This window comes from Varanus komodoensis, unplaced genomic scaffold, assembly GCF_004798865.1.
Source record: "Varanus komodoensis strain SLA01 unplaced genomic scaffold, ASM479886v1 scaffold3, whole genome shotgun sequence".
NCBI lineage: Eukaryota > Metazoa > Chordata > Lepidosauria > Squamata > Varanidae > Varanus > Varanus komodoensis.
The window spans coordinates 19,436,107-19,456,321 of record NW_025335761.1 but is presented as its reverse complement, the minus strand read 5'-3'; the positions used below and the strand labels follow the sequence as shown (position 1 = coordinate 19,456,321).

At 40.1% G+C, this 20,215-nt stretch overlaps 1 protein-coding gene across 2 annotated transcripts in view; it reads right to left on the bottom strand.

The window, feature by feature from the left end:
• Window positions 1-20,162, bottom strand: part of EHD4 (EH domain containing 4) — a 27,297-nt gene extending 7,135 nt beyond the window's left edge. For both annotated transcript variants that reach the window (XM_044435901.1, XM_044435902.1), the window contains exons 1-5: window positions 19,757-20,162; window positions 11,081-11,257; window positions 6,619-6,716; window positions 5,123-5,535; window positions 280-444 (exon numbers count right to left, since the gene is read on the bottom strand). In XM_044435901.1, coding sequence (XP_044291836.1) covers window positions 280-444; window positions 5,123-5,535; window positions 6,619-6,716; window positions 11,081-11,257; window positions 19,757-19,992 — 1,089 coding nt within the window. In that variant the 5' untranslated portion in view covers window positions 19,993-20,162. The remainder of the gene's footprint in view (window positions 1-279; window positions 445-5,122; window positions 5,536-6,618; window positions 6,717-11,080; window positions 11,258-19,756) is intronic.
• Between the last annotated feature and the right edge of the window lie 53 nt (window positions 20,163-20,215).

The following is a 20,215-nucleotide window of genomic DNA, read 5'->3' as shown; positions in this document are numbered from 1 at the left end:
TCAGGTAACCAGGACCCAAGCCGTTTAGGGCTTTATAGGTCATCACCAACACCTTGAATTGGGCCCGGACTTCAATGGGAAGCCAGTGAAGCTGACGGAGGACTGGAGTCATGTGAACTTAACGCCCAGTCCCCGTCAGCAGCCTGGCAGCTCTGTTTTGAACCAATTGAAGTATCCGGACCGTCTTCAAGGGTAGCCCCACGTAGAGCGCGTTACAGAATTCAAGGCGGGAAGTCACCAACGCGTGTGTCACTAATTTAGTTTCATGAGCTGCAGTACCTGCATTCTCTTGACTTCTGGGAAGTCCCCAGGTGAGATCTGGTGTTCTTGTTGCAACTGGCGATAGATTTCTGGTAGTTTGTTTATCAGTTCCTTCTTCTTATTTTCTTTTCCAAATACAGAAGGCATTTCCTTCTTCAGATAGCTAATGATATAAGCATGTACCTAAAAGACAATAGTGAATGTTTAGCATTTAGCAGTCCCCTCCACAAGAAACATAAGAAAAAGTCACAGGAGATACTTTTCGTTAGATTATATGAAATGAATAAATACTAAGATTAACCAATATTAAGGTAATACTGACGTACTTCTTTTGACTTTACAAAAACTATATCCCCCAGGGCAAATTAAAAAAATATAAAAAACATATAAAATGATGTTCTGTTGAAGGAAGTGAAATAAGGTCCTAATTTTGCAACAAGCTAGACAAGAGGACTTCTTCCTGTTCATGATGGTGAGGAAAACCACAGGGTTTTGGTTTTGCCTATGTAAGTCGGTACAAATAAAAAGGATTTAGCGGGCAAATAACTATCATTAATGAGAATTACAGCCTTCTTAATGGAAAGCAATTATTCCTTCAAAATGTTTATAAGGTTTCTATATAGGGTGGTGGCTGTTTTTTTGAATGCAATACAGAATCTCTTAGTTATGAGATGGCAGAGTAATAGGATAACTTGGATAGCTCATAGCAAAATAAAGGTATGTGTCATATACAGCAAGGGATTCACAGCTTCTGCCTTCATACACAACCATGAAGAGGCACTATGATAGACATCGCCCAGTAATTACTGCATTCCTTAAGTACCAGGATTATGTATGAACAAATAGAAAATTCCAGCCTATAACAGAGTAAAATATTACCCATGTATTATATTTACCATCATTTGAAATGCATGTTTGCATTTTTAATTCAACCTTGATTGAATTTTCACTTTCAGTGTTACAATTTTCACTTTTAAGTGTTACAAGAATCGAACCTCAACCCTGTTCCTTGTTGCCTGAAAGAACACTCACTCCTATACAATGCAAAGCAGGAACATCAGGTATGTGCCACATACACTCAGACTGTTCTGCATGATTGGTGGAAGAAAAGAACCATGATGGTTTCTTTTCAGCACTCCATGCATGTTGGTTGCAAGGTGCCTCAGTTCCATAATTACACATGTTAGGTACATGTTGTCATATCATCCAGATCTGGCAAAGATGGGTGATGTGTCTGGTTTCCAAATTATTCTGGAACCCACAAGCAAGCCATGGCTTGTAGAGTAGTTGGATCATCCCTGTGGCCCACCTTGCCAGGTTCAAACAACATGGCAACTTGAGCCAGGCAAGAGAAAATATGGAAGTAATTTCCATAAGCATGACTTCTTTTCCATCCCTGATCGTATGAACCTTATCATAGACAGATGCAGACATAAGGATAAAGAGGAAGAACAAAGAAAAGGACAAAGGAGAAAAAGTGGGAGGTGAAGTAGGGAGGACTCATTTAGGATCACTTGATCAAGGCACACATCATTACAGTTCAACAGCTCAGGGAATTGGATCCATGTATTATATTTATATAAACGATCAAATTGATCCAGCAGATTTCAACAAGGCTTTGAACTGTACAGGCTGCCCAAGGTGAAGTCTAAAGTGATTTCTAGACTCAGCAGTGTAAGATAAATCTGCAGTTTATTCTCTAAATATATTTATGAGAAAAAAAAATAAAGCAAAAAAGTTTGAGGGCCAAAGTAGATACTACTTTGTATCACAGAATTCTATCACAGATGTTAATTCTATGAATGCAATTAACATTTACAGTTGGCAGGGAAGTTGTCTGAATACTAAAATACTGAACTGAAATGTTTTTCTCTTCTTTACTTCTCTATCAGCTAGATGTCAGTTTTGCCTACTGGCCAAAAATATTTATTTCAGGTTCCTGCCTGAAATAATTATTTATCAGAATCAAGGAGGGACACATACTTGTTTTCTAAGGTTGCACTCCTACACACATGTATCTGGAAGAAGGCTCCACTGAATGCAATGGGACTTATTTCTGAGCAGACATGGACGGCAATATTCTCAAAGAACCTTTAGTGGGAAATTTTTGTGTCTACAGTACCAGATTACAAGATTTTTCTTCTTCACAGATTAGAGCAGTGCATGCAAGTATACACATGCCTTTTAAAACAAGGCAAAATAATAAATCTGAATTCTGCAAAACCTTCCTACCCAGACTTTGCTCCTTTTGAAAATCCTACCATAACAGTCACCCCAATGTTCTCTATTAACAGCAACGCGGAAAAGAAATAGAAGAAAGGGATTCTGGGAATGTCCTGGTGTCCAGTGTCCAACTAGAGTAAAAAGAAGTATCAGGGTGGTTGGAGGAAACAGAAATTTCAAAGGAAAGTAAGACTCGTGGATTCTGGGCATCTTGTATAAAGTGCCAGCTATTTAAATACTTTTCTTCAAAGCATGAATACAAATAGGCCACAGTATTCAGAACAGGACTGAGCAAGATGGGAAGGCTCCATTTCAAGGTTCCAGGTAATATAAGGTCATCCAGCTTGGTATATTTAAAGAAATAAAAGAGCCACCTAGTAATTAATAAGACACAAGAGGTTTAGTTTGCCTCTCCCCCCGCCCCACATACAGAAAGCTGCTTGTTCCCAAATCATTAAAGAGATATATTTGCAGACATTTTTAGTTTACACCTAGCATTTAAAGGGCTGTTAGTGATTAATCTCCAAGGTTGTTCTTGTTTATAATTAGTCTAATAATCTTCCTCTACGTCGGTTTATGATACAATGCACAGCACATCAAGAAACACAACTTCTGCAAAACCTTCAGCCAGATCAGCTGCCATACAACTATCTTTCTACATCTTTTTTATTTTTAAAAGGTATATGTACATCTTTATATCTTAGAGGCTATAAATACCAGACACTGAAAATGATGACTCATTTTTGTGAAAGGCATGTGGGTTATCAAATGTTGAAAGTCTTCCTTACTACTCCCTGCAACCACTCAAATGATTTTATTTCTTCATATTCCCCTTGTGTTTTTTGCAGATAAGGATGTTTCCTGTTTTCAAAGCATTTCAGTATGGCCTGTCACATGGGGTGGCAGCAATACCAGAGGGGCCTGATGATCACAGATGATCTGGCAATCCACTCACTTTGTTATTTATTTATTTATTTATTATTTATTTTTTATTTATTAAAACATTTTTATGCCACCCCATTCGCCGAAGCCTCGGGGCGGCTTACATCACTAAGTTAAAATAATTATAATATAAATTAAAAATATAAATATTAAATTAAAAATACAACAATACAATATAAAATAAGCCGCCCTTATTATAACACAAGAGGAATTTCAAGAGCAATTTAGGAAGGGAAGGCAGGGTCAATCTAAGGAAAAATGCAACAGTTTAGGCTTTTTTAAAGAAAGAAAATACTGAAAAGAAGGTTTTTATTGACTGACAGCTATTTAGTTATTATTAGTTATTTAGCTATTTAGCTGTGTGGTTCCTTTGCGCTGAAACTGCAGGTTAGGATACAATCCCCTGCATGCTTAGAACGAGACAATCCTAGAACTCCCAACATTTTTCTGTCTAAACAGGATTGCATGTGTAGATAATTCTATTGCTTGTTCCATGTTCCTTCTGTGTCTGAAGCACCAGTAATCTTTTGACTTGGATCTTAAGAGAAGAGAATGTGTGCAAGCCCTCTGAATCTTGCACTGTTCAGGAAGGCCCCCAGCTCAAGGCTTGCACAACCTGAGATGGGTGGACCTGCCTCCTCTCCCTCCTGCTCTCAGCTTGTCTTCTAAATAGTGTGCCACAAACAGCACCGGCAACCTTTCCAGTGCCATCCTGCCCCTCAGTCCTTTAATACTACTTTTAAAGGTGCCATTTGGTATTTCTGTGTGAAACGCTGAGACATTTCGCTATGTTAGTACAGAAGACCTCCAATAAGTAACTTAAATGCTGCTTCCTTCCTCAGGAATAGCATCTAGGATTATGTATCCTTTAATTGGTTGTCATTTGTTTTGAAAATAGTTTCAGTGGGCTTTTTAAAAACACCTGTTTACAGTATTTATTAAAGAAAACAACATCTGTTAAGCCCTATATAGAATGTATAATACAGTATAGATGCCATCCTGTAGGATATTCTTTGGGACATGCAAAAGATAACTATTATAGATAGCCCTATAACTTTGTTACAGTGCAAAGAAAAAAGAAGGTCTAGCTCTGTGACACCTGGAAGCAGCTAAGGCTGTGTGATATCAGGGGGCAAAAACAAGGTTGGTGACATTGAATTGGTAGAGTTGTAAATATTCAGCATTATTTTAAAAAGGAAAGAAAGAAATGTTCTCTGATAGTGAGAAAATAGTTGGTTAATTCCGGAATGGGTGACACTGCAAGTTTCTATTCTGTTTCCCCCCGCACAAAAACAATAAACAATGCTCATCTTACTTCAGTCTGTGTAGACTATCAATTGGAACATAACAGGTGGAGAAAATAAGTTAGTAATTGCCTGATTTGTATTTTCAAACATGGTTGCAGTTCCTGTGTGGCCATTTTGAATATTCGAGCCATGGCTGCAGCCTATTTTGCCATATAAACCTGGAGACTATGGGTTATGTGGGGATTACACAACTCTCACATAAGCCTGAAACAGGACATGATTTTCATTTAAACTTTGCCTAACCCAGCCTTCAGATTTGGATGAAAAGGCACAACCACAGCTTGATTATTTAAGATGGCACTCATAGCCAATATATGATGTACAGTAATCATACAAATCCAATTGGGCAGTAACTTCAACCTGAAGCTGAGTTTTATTTTGCAATTTACCTTTGCTAGCCGTGATCTCTTGATAAGGTCATTCAGTTTTCTCACTGTTGCCTTTTGTGGTAGGTTCTGGATGTCCTGGAACAGATCTTGTGCCTCTGCCTCAAACAGTTTTCGGTTTTCTGAGTTTTGCAGGGGTTGGGCCCAAAAGGAACCAATGTAGACCCGTAACACCTCTGGTGTATTAATCACTTTTCCCAAGGACCACATGAGTGCACCATAGACTCTCATCAGCTGCTGCGTGTCCACTTGATCAGCTTTATTCAGTACCACCCGGATCTTGTCATCCTGACCCCGGAATGCTTTTATTGCTTCTGAGAACTCATCAGAAATATCAAGTTTATGGGCATCAAATAAGAGGATGATGCGATCAACTCGTTCAGCAAACCACTGCAGGACCTGACAAAAATCATAGCCTAAAGAAGAAGAAAAGACAGTAAACAGTAAGAGGGTATCCAATTTGGCCTTGCTGAGAAATCCTTTTAATCCTGTAAAATAAGTCTTATGGAACAAGACTGGACATAATTTTATAATGCTCAGTATTATATCATGTCCAGATATTGCAAGAGAGGGCATCTCCAAGTTCCTTACAGTGCATTCCAGATAAATTGCACTGGAGTGTTATTCAGAGATCGTTTCTGGGTTATGTCTGCTCTAATAAAGAAAAGCCTTCTTAGTAACAACATGCCTAGCAATACAGACTCTCAAGAATACAGACAATACTCTTAACATATAGTGCGTGTCACAGAGCACTGGTCCATCCAGGCCAGTACTAGCAGTTGTTCCTTCCATAGTTGCAGGAAGAGAATTTTCCGAACTCTGCTACTCAAGATCCATCTAAGTAGGTATGCCAGACCTCAGTGTCCTAACATCAGGGAGGACAAACTATGCCAATTCAGAAACACAGCCAAGTGAATACTATGAAGCCCTATCACACCCATCAACCAAAAATGCCCAGAGAAGGGCTTGCAGGGGCTGAGGCTGAAAAAATGGTTTGCCTGAGTCTACCCAGTAACTTCATGGCAAAAGCAAAATTCTTCAAGGTTCCTGTTGTTGAGATTTTTCTGCCTTCAGTCTGATGTATCATTAAAGCAATTAACCCTAATGGTATTTTAATTATTTTTCAACTTATAAAAACAAATACCATCTCATAAGAAAGTAAGAAGCATGAATGCAGTAAAAGCCTAGATTTTGCTGTAGCCAAGCTGTTAAATCAAACTATCAAAACAAATTAGACTGGTTTAGGTTGCATCCTATACAGCCTTACCTGAAATTAGATCCTTCAAATTCACTGGGACTTCACTATGAGTAGATTTACTGTCTTCCTTCCTGCAAAATTATTTGTGAGCACTACATAGTTCAATTAAGAATTAAATATTATTTGGCCTCTCTATTGTTTTATATCTTTATTTTGCTCTTTTTATTATTTTATCTTGTTTATTTTGAGCTCTTGCTGGCAGGAAAAATGAAAGTATTGAATTGATTATCAAAAGGCTCACCTCTTCTAATCCTCTGCTTCTCTCCTGAAAGAATGCCAGGGCTATCTATGATGCTGATGCTCTTCAGGACTTGGTTAGGTAACTGAGCACACATGAATCTGTAAAAATGAAGAAAAGGGTTGTATTTATTTTAACACATTTTTCCTGTATCTGACCACCCCCCCACAAATTATGTGCTGTAACATTTATTTGATCAATTTCTATACATGTAATATAGCATCATATTGTTATTGGCATTTTCTGCACTGCGATTTTCTTGTGATAACACAAGAGTTTTCTGAGAACTTATTGGAATGCTTCCCACATCTCTTTATAGCTTCCTAGTAGAAACACAGATTGCATGTAGATGGTTCCTTCCATTCCAACTCCTAGTGGGAGTCCATGACTCAGTGGTAGGGTACTTACTTTGTAGGTTCACTCCTGTGCATCTTCAGTTAGGTCAGTGGAAACTCCTGTCTGAAACCCTTAAGAGCAACTGCCATAATTGTGGACAATTCTGGGCTAGATGTACCCATGATTGGACTCTTGGGTTGCAAAGGTCCATGCTCTGTGGAGACTATTTATCTGATAGATTCGTAGCTTGACTTTCCTCCAAGGAGCTCAATCTTGTGGGATACAGTTTCCATAATCCCTAGCCACCATGGGTGGCCTTGTTGGCTGGGGATGATATGGGAATTGCATTTGTCTAAACAGATAATCTGAAGGACTCCTCAACACACAGTGAGAGCTATGCAAGAAGAGTTTGTTTGTGTTCTTGAAAAGGAAAACAACATGTTAGAACACTCACAATTACCGACAAATTCTAATCCTACTATAATGTATGTATGTCCTTGAACAGTGGTGCAAAAGTTAAGAAAGTGCAGCAAAGACAAATGTATTAACCACCTAGGTAATGTGGATGCTCATGCCATTTCTTTAATGTGCATTTGATTTTTTTTATTACTACAAATATTCAACAGCCTTTTTTACAAGATCACAAATATTTTTTTAAAAGTCAGTAATGACCGAATGAAAAAAATAGTTTTAAAGATTCTAGGATTCAATATTTTTCCCTTCATATGTTCTGATTTTCTGTAATGTGTTTGATCTGTGCTTAGTACTAACTGATAAAGAAGTTAAATGTTAGAGGAAGACTAAACCCTTTATGCCAGCTGAACAAAGACACAATGTTTAAAAATTTCCAGTTGTCAGTGATGTAAACACAGTGGCAAGTTTTACAAGAAAAACAAGAACTGCAGTTCTGTATGGAGATAGCACCATGTAATACACTCACACTATTTCTAGGGAAGTGTTAAGAGTAATTTTTTAAAAGAAAATTGGGGAGGAATGCACTTTACAGAAGCATAAAAGCAAACCTCTCTACAGTTTCGCATTAGAATTATTCAAAATAGAATATTAAAAGAAAGACAGGTTGGCATTGTCTCAATAACTGTACTGGGCCACAAACACAGTGATTTGAATTAGCATTTTACAAACCTTTTCTAGGTTGATAAATATCCCTGTAGAGTAATACCGTACTAATATTAGAAAAAGGCTAAATGAATTAGGATTTAGAGTTGTTTGTAAAGAAAAAGAAAGGAATCCAAAGAAAGACAGACTGAAAAAGGAAAAGGAATAAAACCCAGAGAGGGGTGAGAATAAGCTTAGAGAACAGGGCTGCTCCCCTCTTGTCTTCCCTTCAACCTTGCTCAGGCTAAAAAGCAGAACCAGAGTTTAGACATAGGTGCCAAGCAAAAGTGTGGCAAATGTATGGAAAAAACTCTAAGCAGCATGGGAACTGGTTATCCGAAGGACTGCTTCCTCCCTTGTACACCTGTCTGAGATCAGCTGCTCTCTCTCTTTTATGCATGCCTGGTATCTGTAAAGTCAGGATTGGTGGCAATGCATAAGCAGGATTTCTTGGTGCTGAATCCTGGTATGTGGAATTCCAGCCCACAAGGTTCAGTCATCAGCTTCTTCATGTTTCACCAGCAAGTGAAGGCATTTCTTTTCAAATAAACAGCTGATTTTTCTGTTGCATAATGCTACTGACTGTTAAATTTGTGCAGTTGCTCCTAGTTTTAACCTGCTAAAGTCTGTTGATGTTACTATTATTACCTTTTGTAAGCTGCGTTGAGCAACTTCTTTTTCCGGGAGTAGTGGAGAGACACGGAATTAAAGTTTTTAAACAAATAAGCACATACATAAAAAATAATGAGTGTGATGGTCTGGGGCCTGGATAGCGGAAAAGCAAGATTAGCAAGCCTTGGCAGCTCTGTTTTGCTTTTGCTGTGGCACCAGAAATGGTTGTTGCAGCTCTAACTCTGCATCCATCGTGAGTGACTTGGGGAACAGGCACTCCTAGAAAGCTTGTGGCTCCCACAGCGTACTTCAGCAGTTATGTTGCTTTCTCAGTCTCTTGGCTATGCTAGAGCAGGCCAAGATGCATTTGGCTATGACCACCCTGAGGGGTTGAACTACTTACTTTGTCCATTGGCTGAGAAGTATACCTTGAAGAAGAGAACCACTATTTCCTATGAACTTGGATGCTTTGAATGGACACTGCAAAGCAACAGCAATAATACTTTGACCTACAGAAGCTATGCAGAACAGATGCAATGTGAAGCCAGTCTGCACCTGGTAAAATACTCTGGATATTTCCCTTAAACTCTTAAGTACAGGTAATCCCCGAGTTACAAACGTCTGAGTTATGAACAACCTGCACCTACCAACAGATGGCAACACAGCCTATTATTTTTTATTAAATTAATAAAAAACACTGCAGAAAATTGTCGTCACCATAGAGAAAGAGGAAGTGGAAGGGGAGAGAAGTTAGATCTCCAAAGCATCATCAGAGAGAAAGAGAAAGCAAAGGAGTAGAAAGGGAAGCCTCCAAAGCATGCCTTCCTCTCCCACCCATTATTTCCTTGCTGCAAAGAGGGGGCACTGGTGAGTTTAAGTGAAGGTGGGGACTAGAGATATTTGCAGTTTTTCCACTTTTATGAGCATCATGTGCCCCAAGCCCCTGCAAATGTGGAGGGCCAAATATAAGTGATCTGACTTAAAGATGAATTTCTGTTTTCTTAGGAATAGAACTCATTTGTAACCTGGGGACTGCCTGTACTAAAAATGTTACATCTTGCAACCTAACAGAAGACTACTCTATTTATTCACTAAGTGACAAAGCCAAGGGGAATTCTAGCCACAGGACTAGATACTACTGTATGATAGCATTATCCAAATTCTGCTCCTGTTTAGTTCTTATATACTATACTGCACAACTGCAATTCTCATTTATAATTGAAAGTACTGCAGTATATGAAACACTGTATTTGCCAGGACTTTCTGAAACAACTGCAGATCAATTTCAGTTTACATCCACATTTTCTGTTGCTCTTTACTCAATACTTGAAGGGAACACTCAATTTACAAGCTTTTGTTCTGAATAATATATATAGACTAATAGATGACAATTCTATGTCTGTACTGTACCTTAGCATATAAGATGAATTTAAAAGGCTATCTTGAACATTACTTTTCTGCACTGCTCATTGGGGCAGGTAGGGAGAAAAGCAAAGTAAAGATTATCTAACATGCAGCTTGAGACCCTGACCAAAATGCAGACCTACAACTGAATCCCAATATTGGGAAACAGGGAAGAAGCAACATGAAGGCCACACACACAGACAAGCCATTCCTATTGAATGCCCTCTCAGAGAGGTTCACTGGAGTCTTAAATCAGGGTGCTTTGGGTACCAGGTAAAAACAGCTTTATTTTTCTAGGCCTGCTAATGTTTCAGTTTTAACTCTGTCTGAGGGCAGGCTGAAGAACCTCTCTCACCCAAGAGAAAGTCTCGGGGATGCATTCCAGTGGGAATGGGTTCAAGGGCAAAAGGTGTGAGGTCAACAAAGCAAAACTGCCCAGCTTATTATAGCTGCATGTAATTTAGCCTCAGGAGAGGCATTTAAAATTGTTAGGGAACGAGGAACAAATGAAACAAAAGATGGAAAGCCACCAGATAATCCATGGCTGGGGGTAAGTGATGAAGCCAGGGTAGGGGGAAATGGTCTTCCGGAAAATCCCACAGGGCCAGATTTGGCCCCTGGACCCTGAGGTTCTGAGTCCCAGTGTTAGATCTAAGTTCCTTGCCTGGCTCCCGTCCTCTGCTCTTAGCTTTACTCCAGCTGTACTCTGTAGCAGTTTCAATTCTAGATTATACATTGTATTTTATTATATACTATACATTAATATCATACCAGCTATTATATGTTGTATTGATACAGTATTCATAATTAATTTTGAGGGTTTCTACCCTGAAAGGTGGCCAAGAAAGTTAAATTATATTGGTGAATTTTATAACTTTAACCTTCATTTTGTGAACCATCCAAAAAAGTGTTGTCTGTTGGACAGTATATGAATACTAATACACAGACACTCACACAATTTTTATGCACACAGGAAATGTATGTAGACTTCCTTTACCTATTCAAGAATGCATTTCCAAAACGGCTGAGTTTGCGGAATGGCTTCTTGGGGTCCACTACAAGAGCATTCCCAGGAGTGCTCCCTTCAGTTTCTCCATACATGACAGCAATGAAAGAATCTGTAGTTGGCTCTGGACCAATCCGCATTCCTGGAAAATCTTGCTCTAAAAGGTACCTAAGTGGAGGTATGGAAAATAAGAATATAGATTTGATTAAAAAAAATAAGAAACACTGAGCACGAATAGCTTCAGTTGTGGAGTGATACAGAAATGAAAACAATAAGTGAAGTTTCTCTCAGTAGATATTTCGCCATCTTGGAGTTGAATTGACTCCTGTTTGTTCCAAGCATCTAACATTATTTGGTACAAATTGTGTTAATAAAACCATGTATTTAATATTTTGAGGTGCACAAAATGCAAGTTCCTTTTTGCCTGTCCTGTGCTTCTTTCTTCCTTGAGTCAGGCCTCTGAACTCATTTAGCCGAGTGTACTGGAAAGGGGCTGGGGCTAGGAAGGATCCAAGGGTGCACAGGATTATGCTTCCCCTTGTTAAAAATGTAGTGAATTCTTCTGTTTTGACAATCAAAGGCAAGTTTTTAATAAATATGAATTATTTACTGAGCAGCTCTTCTGGCTTTTATCCTGCAACAGCAAGAACAACTTATGTTTCCAAATTAAAGTGAGAAAAAGAGTGAAGAAAAAGTGATTTTTTTTAAAGTCAGTAAAAGCAGGTTTGCTAAGTTGGCTGCAGGCTAATTCCTGAAGCAAAGTCAGCTTGAACTAATGTTTCACCTCTATCTGCATCTTATCAATGACTCCTTCTGCCTGTTCATTTGCCAACTGAGTTACCTTCTGATATCTTATGCGCTCTTCCAATGTTAAATTGAGATATAGAAGCAATAAACTTTTCAAAACTGAGCACCTTCTCACAGCCATGTGTTATAGACTTGGGGCGAATGCAATCTTACACTTTTGCTTAGTAACAAATTATTCCACAATTAAATATTGGAAAGGCAAACTTCCCTCTGCATAGTGCAATATCTGATCATGCTCAAACAATATGTAGTCAAGTGACTATATCTGACCAGTCAGTTGCCAGTATGAATAATATTTACAGAATATACATAAAAACAATTAGCTAAATCTTGTCCTGAATTTGTCTTGTCATAATATAAATAAATTAGTTAAGTGCTTGATAGGTAGAATAAAAGCTAGAGGTCTTGACATGCTCTCAGCTAGCATGGCAAGCAGAATTATTTCCAATCTTTTCTCAAATGAGGCTGCACAGCCCATGAGACAATCTACCCACCCACATCAGGGGGCATTTACTGGGGTAACTCCCTTCTGCTGATGTACATACAGGCAAAAATAAAGGCAGAATAAGATATGCGGGATATAGCAATCCTGCATGGCCACTTTGACTATCCCTATTATATTCTTCCAATAAAAGAAACAGCCCAGTCTCCCTGTAATTGTGCTCCACCACCCTACAGATAGCTGGTTGTTTCTTTAAAACAGTCCATGCTGTATAAACATTTAAGCTACAATTCTGTAATAACCTACACATGCTAATGGCTCACTAACAAGTCAATGCAACCACATATAAATGGTACAGGCCTAAAGAACATAGTTTCTCATCACACCTGCTTCTCTTCCTTCTAAGAACATAAAAACATAAGAAAAGCCATGTTGGATCAGACCAAAGGTTTATCAAATTGATAGGCCTCAAATAAGAGGATAATACAATCAACCCACTCAGCACATCACTGCAGGACCTCACAAAAATCGTAGCCCCAAGGAGGAAAAAGACAAAAAATATGAACATAGGAAGAGCTATGCTGGATCAGACCAAAGGTCCATGTACACACAGGGGCAAACCAGCTGCCCACAGGATCAATCAAGCAGGATGGGTGCAAGACCTCCGCCTGCCCAAGCTCCTCAGCAACTAGCATGCTACCTCTGGTAAAGTTCTGTCCCTCATTCTTTCCTCCCAGAAAGTGTTGCGTTTTGTTTTAAAATCAGTATTTCAGTCTGTAATTCGAAACACATTTAACAGGAAGTAAGTCCCCATAACTGAAGAGATTTTACTTCCAAGTAAAAATGCTTAGGATTTCACTGTTACATACTACTAGGTCAGAAGATTGCAACACAGTAACCTTAAGGCAGAACTATTGCCTTAAGCGGTAGGCATACATTTTATTTAATCTTGTTTCTTCTCCATTTAGACATTTCTTTTCTAAAGAAATAAAGGCATATTTTAATATCAATTAAAGCAGTTTTTCCCTTCACTCTATTATAATATTGCGTTAAAAGCAAAAAGCTACTGCAACAGTAAGAGGTCAAAGAACTATGAATGAACAGCATCTTTGGTAAACCTGAAAAATGTAGAGCAGTTCACAGAGCCCAAACCCTTGGAATGTTAGAAGGCAGAATCTTGAAGGTTAACATGTCAGCTTGTACCCCCTCTTCTTCCCAGTGAATGAAGTCATTTTTTAACAGAGTTCCTGAAAGCACTGCCTGAAGGTTAGTTCCATCAGATCAATACTCTATTTTAAATCAGTCAAATGTCATTCCATTATCCTTACTATGGTAATCTTAATTAGCCATTTTCAAACTGTTCCAGGGATTCCTGGGGCAAACTTTTCCACAGTGGGAAAAATCTCTAAGATTGTATAACCTTGCTATTCTTGCCCAGCCATGGGACAGGGCAGGTGTCATGAAGTCATGAAGCCCAAGTAAAGCCCATGAAGCCCATGGGAAATCATGAAGCCCAGGTAAGCATCAGTAGAGTCAAGTCTCCACCTAACTTGATTATGTAACTGCTACTTCCATGACAAAATACAAAGCAAGTGAAAAAAAGTTATGTGAAAGAACAAAGGAATAAAATAAGTTGGGAAGACTGAAAAGGCTGCAGAGAGATCCTGAAGAAGACAAGACAACCAACAAAAAAGCTAACAGAAATTAATGGAAGAGTGAAAATGCATAGCAGAATTAATAGAATGAAAACCTTTTATTACATACAACTATAATCATTACTACATAATGAAAAGTGACTTCATTTGTGCCTTTATTCATTGTCTTAATTCACTATATGGACCAACAATTTTTAATCCATAAATATACTGTTCTTATTCACATGACTCCAGAAAAGTTGCCTTCTGCTTTCCTCTCACCCACAGTTGAGAACTGTGCACTATGGAGCACAGGATTTCCATGGCAGACATGCAAATGCAGGATATTTGGGGACTTACTCATTTGAGTTATACTTACTTCAGAGATACAAAATTATGTCATTAGCCCAAACCAGTGGACTGCAGGGATGAAGTAAGAGCACTCCAGCAATTGTTCTGAAGGGCAGATACAAAGCAAACAGGGAAGATGTCTTTCCTCTCCCATAAGCACTCCACCCAGTTCCTGGGCTGAAAACTATTTTTGCCTCCCAAGCATAAAAGGGCAAAGGATGTTTGTAGAAGAGTGGGGATCCTGTGTGAAAAAAAATCATCACGTCTGAAACCATTTGAAGGAAGTCCAACCTTTATAAAGGCAGGAGGTTAAGAGGGATAATAAATCTCAGCAAATATAAACTTGGGCACTTGGGATTTGTATGTATGGATAATCTCTGCTCTACCCCATAGTCAAGAAGTCTGGTTTACATTAACAAATTTCTCGAATTGTTTGCGAAGACAGGGAAAAGAACGCATGAAAAGTTTGGTATGAATTGAATAGTACATGCAGACATCTAACAGCTACCATATTTTTTGCTCTGTAAGACGCACATTTCCCCCCCTCAAAAGTAAGGGAAAATGTCTGTGCATCTTATAGAGTAAATGTGTGTGTGCCCGACGCCCGGGACGCTGCCGGCCCGTCTGCACCACGTGGCACCACCTGGCCGGCACGCGCTCGGTGTGCCCTGCTCTGCCCCACTCTGGCGCAGGTGAGAGCTGTGCCGCTCAGGGGGAGAGGTGCGGAGAAAGAGGAGCCGCGGGCTTTAACCCACCTGCGGCACGGAGAGACGGACTGCTCACCCCCACCGCCTGGGAAGACCTGCCGCCATGCCACCCGGAAGACCACCGTCGGCACGCTGCCGGCCCCACGTGGCACCACCTGGCCAGCACACGCTCAGCGCGCCCTGATGGGGAATGTGCCTGTGATTATCAGGAAGCTTTCCATGGATCAGTTATCTGTTAGTTGATCAGACACATTTTTTTTAGGATCAGTGGATATTTGAACAGCATTACGTTCGTGTATGAAGTTTATTCTTCAAAGGCTACTTAGTCCGCTGTGTGTTTGATTTACTGTACAATATCTCATTTTTTGTGAGAAGTTTTTTTCTATCATTTACTAGTAGGGCAGCATGGACATTACTGGCTTTTTTAGATTTGTTATTGAATTGTCCGCAGCAGCTCTTGTATAACTGGTGTAGATTGTGGATTCCTTCAATAATTCCACTACTGACTAAGAAAGTGATGTCAGTGATTGTGAGCAACAGAGCTTCATAAATTCTGACTCTAGTGATGATGAGTTCTATGGGTTCAACAAAAACTAGAAGAGTACTCGAACTTTAAAGTCTCTCTTTTGTTAATGACAGTGATGATGGTTCTTAATGCCACTGTTGACTGCTGTTCACTTTACAAGGTTGAAATACAGTATTACTGTATTCTGTTATAGTTTATTAAATAGTTTAGTAAACCATTTGATTCAGAATATTTTTTCTTGTTTTCCTCCTCTAAAAACTAGGTGCGTCTTATGGTCAGGTGCGTCTTATAGAGCGAAAAATATGGGACTTCTGTGGCTATGGCTGCAGCCAAAAGGTCAACCACAATCAAAGAGAGAGCAGCTAGCTGCCTTACTCCAAGTGCTGTTTGGTTCACACACTAACCTTTCTTCACAGAATCATGTGACATGGAGAAATTCAGTAGTGTGAACCTACCCACTAGGAGTACTATATATGGTTCCGTTTGGAACAAAGGAGGTACCCTAACCTCAACCCTATTGGGGAGTATAAAATGAAATAACAAGTCACGTTTATATTTACTGTTATTACACGCTGTCGAATCAGCTTATGACAACCCTACGTTAACGAGTGTCCTGTCCATTACAGCACTGATCAGTTCTTGTAAACCACTTATTTATTAAAAGAACTTTTAAAATGGGATGGCATACCAACCTGCTAACATTCTTAGCTACTTAAAGCACTCGTGCGGACAAAGAGACAGGTGTTACCTCAGTGGAGAACAGCCCTAATAACCCATCCCCCCCCAGAATGAAACTTGGATCAAATACTTCCTTATCTTAGCTATTAATGAATGCATAACCTTATATTATATATGGTCTTTTTGAGCAGGCTATGGTTAATGCAGTTATGGAACTTCCTCCCATTCTCAGTTCACCTCATGATAAACCTGATGATCCTCAGGTCAGATTACATTTTTCTAGGGTTCTAATTGGTCTTCTGGCATTTGCTGTTTTTTAACATGCTATTTTTGGTCTGAAGGCTGATTGGCTGCACAGTTCATCAACAAACAACTATCAAAGGTGTTTTCAAAAACAGGGTCTGCACTCTTTGTGCATTCTTTCACATCTTCTAACCTTCACTTAGACCAAGACAACACAAAAGAATAAGACTTGTAAAGGAATACTGTCAAGAAATTTCCATTTTTTGGTATTGTTTGAAGAGAGTAAAAAGATAATAAAATATTTGATATCTCAATTTTTCAGACACTTAGATATCCCTGTTGAAGAAACATTAATTGTTATGACTTCATAATGAGAAATCAGCATTTTGTCTGCTGATCTGAGGGTGTTAAACAATGTAGGAAGTGGTCTTTATACTGACAAGGGAAGTGAACCATCTGGAGAACAATAAGAATTTAATGGAAATCATAACAAGAAGTAGTTGGTCAACATTTTATTCTTATTAACATATCCAATTATCTTCCCAAAAATTTAAAAGATACATTTTTAAAAAGACAAATTAAAGAAATCAGTTTTGCTTAAGAAGCAAAATGGCAATTGTGGAACACTTAAAAATGTACAGCCTGGGCTTGTCTTACAGACAAATGAGGACTTTGACATAATATGAAATATGCAGAAAATGCTATAATAGTGATGCTGAACAAGCTACTTTTGATTATTTTTATACAGTGAAATAATGTACAGCATATAAAAAAGCTTTATCAATGAACTAAAAATAAGGAGATTTTTGCTTAAATAAAATTATTCTGTAAGTGTTTCTATTCTAATTCCAGGATTTAAGTGTTAAATTCAGAATGCCTGAATGAAGTTTGACATTTGCTTTAAATAGGTTTGGGCATATCAAGGAAGACAATATATATATACATATATATATATATATATATATATATCATAAGGATAGATCGGCAGAATCAAAGAAAGCTGCTATAGTTGTAGTGTCTCTGGAATGTACAGAAATGCTGCCCAAGATCTTGTCTTTGCTAGCTTTTAAACATAATTTAATGAAAATCCTATGTTACAGGACTTCAGCCAAACCCCCTTCTACACTGCACCAGACATTCTCTATTGTGTCCTTCACAACAGAAACTACACCCTGCATGACTCAACCAATACCAAATTTCAAGGTCATCATTCCTCACTATGATGAAACCTCTCCACCTCCCTGAAACATCCTTCTCCCAAGGAAACTAAATTGCCTTTAAATATTTGCAAGGAAAAGGTATTTTGGTACCTTAAAGATTAACAAGTTTACTGTGGCATGACTAAACATTTTTCATCTTTGCTGCTTGTTTTATCTTGAAGGCATATACAAAACTTGTTGAGATAATTACCTTTGGGGTATAACACTGAACTTGAAAAGGTAAACACGTAAGAGAGGACTGGACACTGAGCTGTCAGCAAAGTTAAGGACTAAAAGAAGTACATTCTAACATACTGGTAGTGAGCTAAGGAATGCAGGAGGGTGAACATGTGAAATAACCATTTTGCACTAGAAGAGAGAGCACTGAACAGATTTTTAAAAGAAAGGTTAGTGTGCATGGTTATTAAATATTTGCCAGGCACAAATCTGGGTAGTAAGGGTAAGCAAGCAGTAATTTCGTTCTGGAATCTTTTCATTTCAGTACAGAAGTGGGACAAAAGGGGCAATGTCACTCTGCAAGTTGAATTGAAATACAGATCTTTTAAAGAGCAAGACTGCAAGAAACAGCACACAATTCATGGTAACATTAATGGCACAATGTGTGCAAACACAAATGTTGGATTAAGCTGTATGTTAACAGTCTGACCATATAATGAGAAGTAATGGAACCCAAATGCTCTCACAGGCCTGCTTCTCAGTGTGTAAAATGGAGAGGTTTAAAGGGTACAGCTTATTCTGACCAATGAATGATAAAGCATTAGAAATACTATTGGGCTGTGAGACATTCATCCAGACTGATTCATTGTGGCAGTCACCAGAGAAATCCTGGACAGAGTTGAATGAACTGAAGATTTCCTTTTTTGAGACAGGACACAAAAGGAAAGCTTATCCAGACACAAATATATTCCTCAACACATTCCAATAAGGCTATGGAAATGGGAGGCGAATGCCTCTTAAACTGGCTACCTACAGGTCAAGCTACAATTCCAAGGGCATGACAAAAGTCTTTTCAACAGCTTACTCCTTATGACAAAACACCCTTCCCCTGAAACTTGCCAAACGTAAGAGTCCTACAGAGGGGCACAGGCTGGCCTCAGCTCTGCACACACCAGCCACCATGCCTCCTTAAGTTATTGCCTAGCTGGGCAACAAGAATACAGATAAGCATTCTCTCCCCTGGCTTGCTAGCTTTCCACCCTTTCTCATGATGGGCCAGAGGCAGGAACAGATGATCTCGAGACCTATCCAGTTGAATGTCCACACCCCCTTCCCTGAAAAACCCTGTTGGAAGAATTCTAGGAGACAAGAAGGTAGTTAAAGAGGGCAACTGTTCCAAATTCACTTTTCCTATCCCCAGGGCCATTTTCCACCAGCTGCCCTGAGGGAAGGCTCCTGACCGTATTTTAATTTACTGATATATGTAAATGTTCATCACTGTTGTGCTCTTTTTACATGACATGTAAGCTGGGATATGTATCCTGAAAAGATGGCACAGGGATAACCGCAATAAACAAATAATAAAGAACAACATTTAACAGCAATGAAGTGAGGCACACGTGCATTTAGGTGCTGCGCTAGTGAATGCTGCTACGTGTTCTCAACGTGTTAGAATCCAGTCGGGAATTCCGGAAGCGGTTAAAATTCAACCACGTTGGGGCTACACGTCAGACTAATTAAGAAACACACTTAATAGGAGTCGCTTCTCACAAAGGCCACTGCGTAGCTTTCCAGGAGACTTTGCTGAGAGGGGATGAGAGGGGTTACCTGTCTGAGAAGGGATGTCAGTGCCTAGGCTGGTCTCCCCTACAGGCCACCAAAGCGCTGGCAAGCAGTCATCCGGCAGCTCCAAGTTTGCCCTCCCCCACGAGGAAACCGAAAGGGTCGCCTCCTAAATACATGCCGCGACTAAGGAGATGAGGGGAGGTGCGGAGAGCTCGCCGGGAGCTGCCGAGAGAGAGACGGGGGAGCGGATGCCCCAGGGAGCCGCGCGCCCGCGATGACGCGCCATCTGCTGCCCCGGCAGGGAAGGAGGGAAAGCGGCGGCAGGCGGCAGCCTTACCTGATGAAGGTGGTCTTGCCCGTGCTGTACTGGCCCACGAGCAGCACCATGGGCTTGTTCTCGAAGTCCGCGTCCTCCAGCGCGGGCGAGTGGAATTCATGGAAGCGGTAGTGCTCCTCCAGCGGGAGCAGCTTCTTGGTGTACAGTTCCTTCAGGCCGCCCGTCACCGTCTCCACCACGTCCTCGCCCTCCCCGGGCCGCTGGCGCCCGGCCTGCTTGCTCAGCCAGCTGAACATCCCGACCGTCCCTTCTGCCCGTGCGGCGGCCACAACCCTACTCGCTCCCCGGGCAGCGCGGAAAGGCCGAGCCGGCTGACGACGGGCCCCGCCCTTCCTCCCGTTCTCCTTCCTCGTCAGGCGGTGCGCCTGCCTCCCCCGGCCGAAGGGGACGCCCAAGGCGGAGGCGGGAATCGGCGCGGCGTCGCTCTTCGGCAGAGCGCCTAGCGGAGCTTGGTTCTGC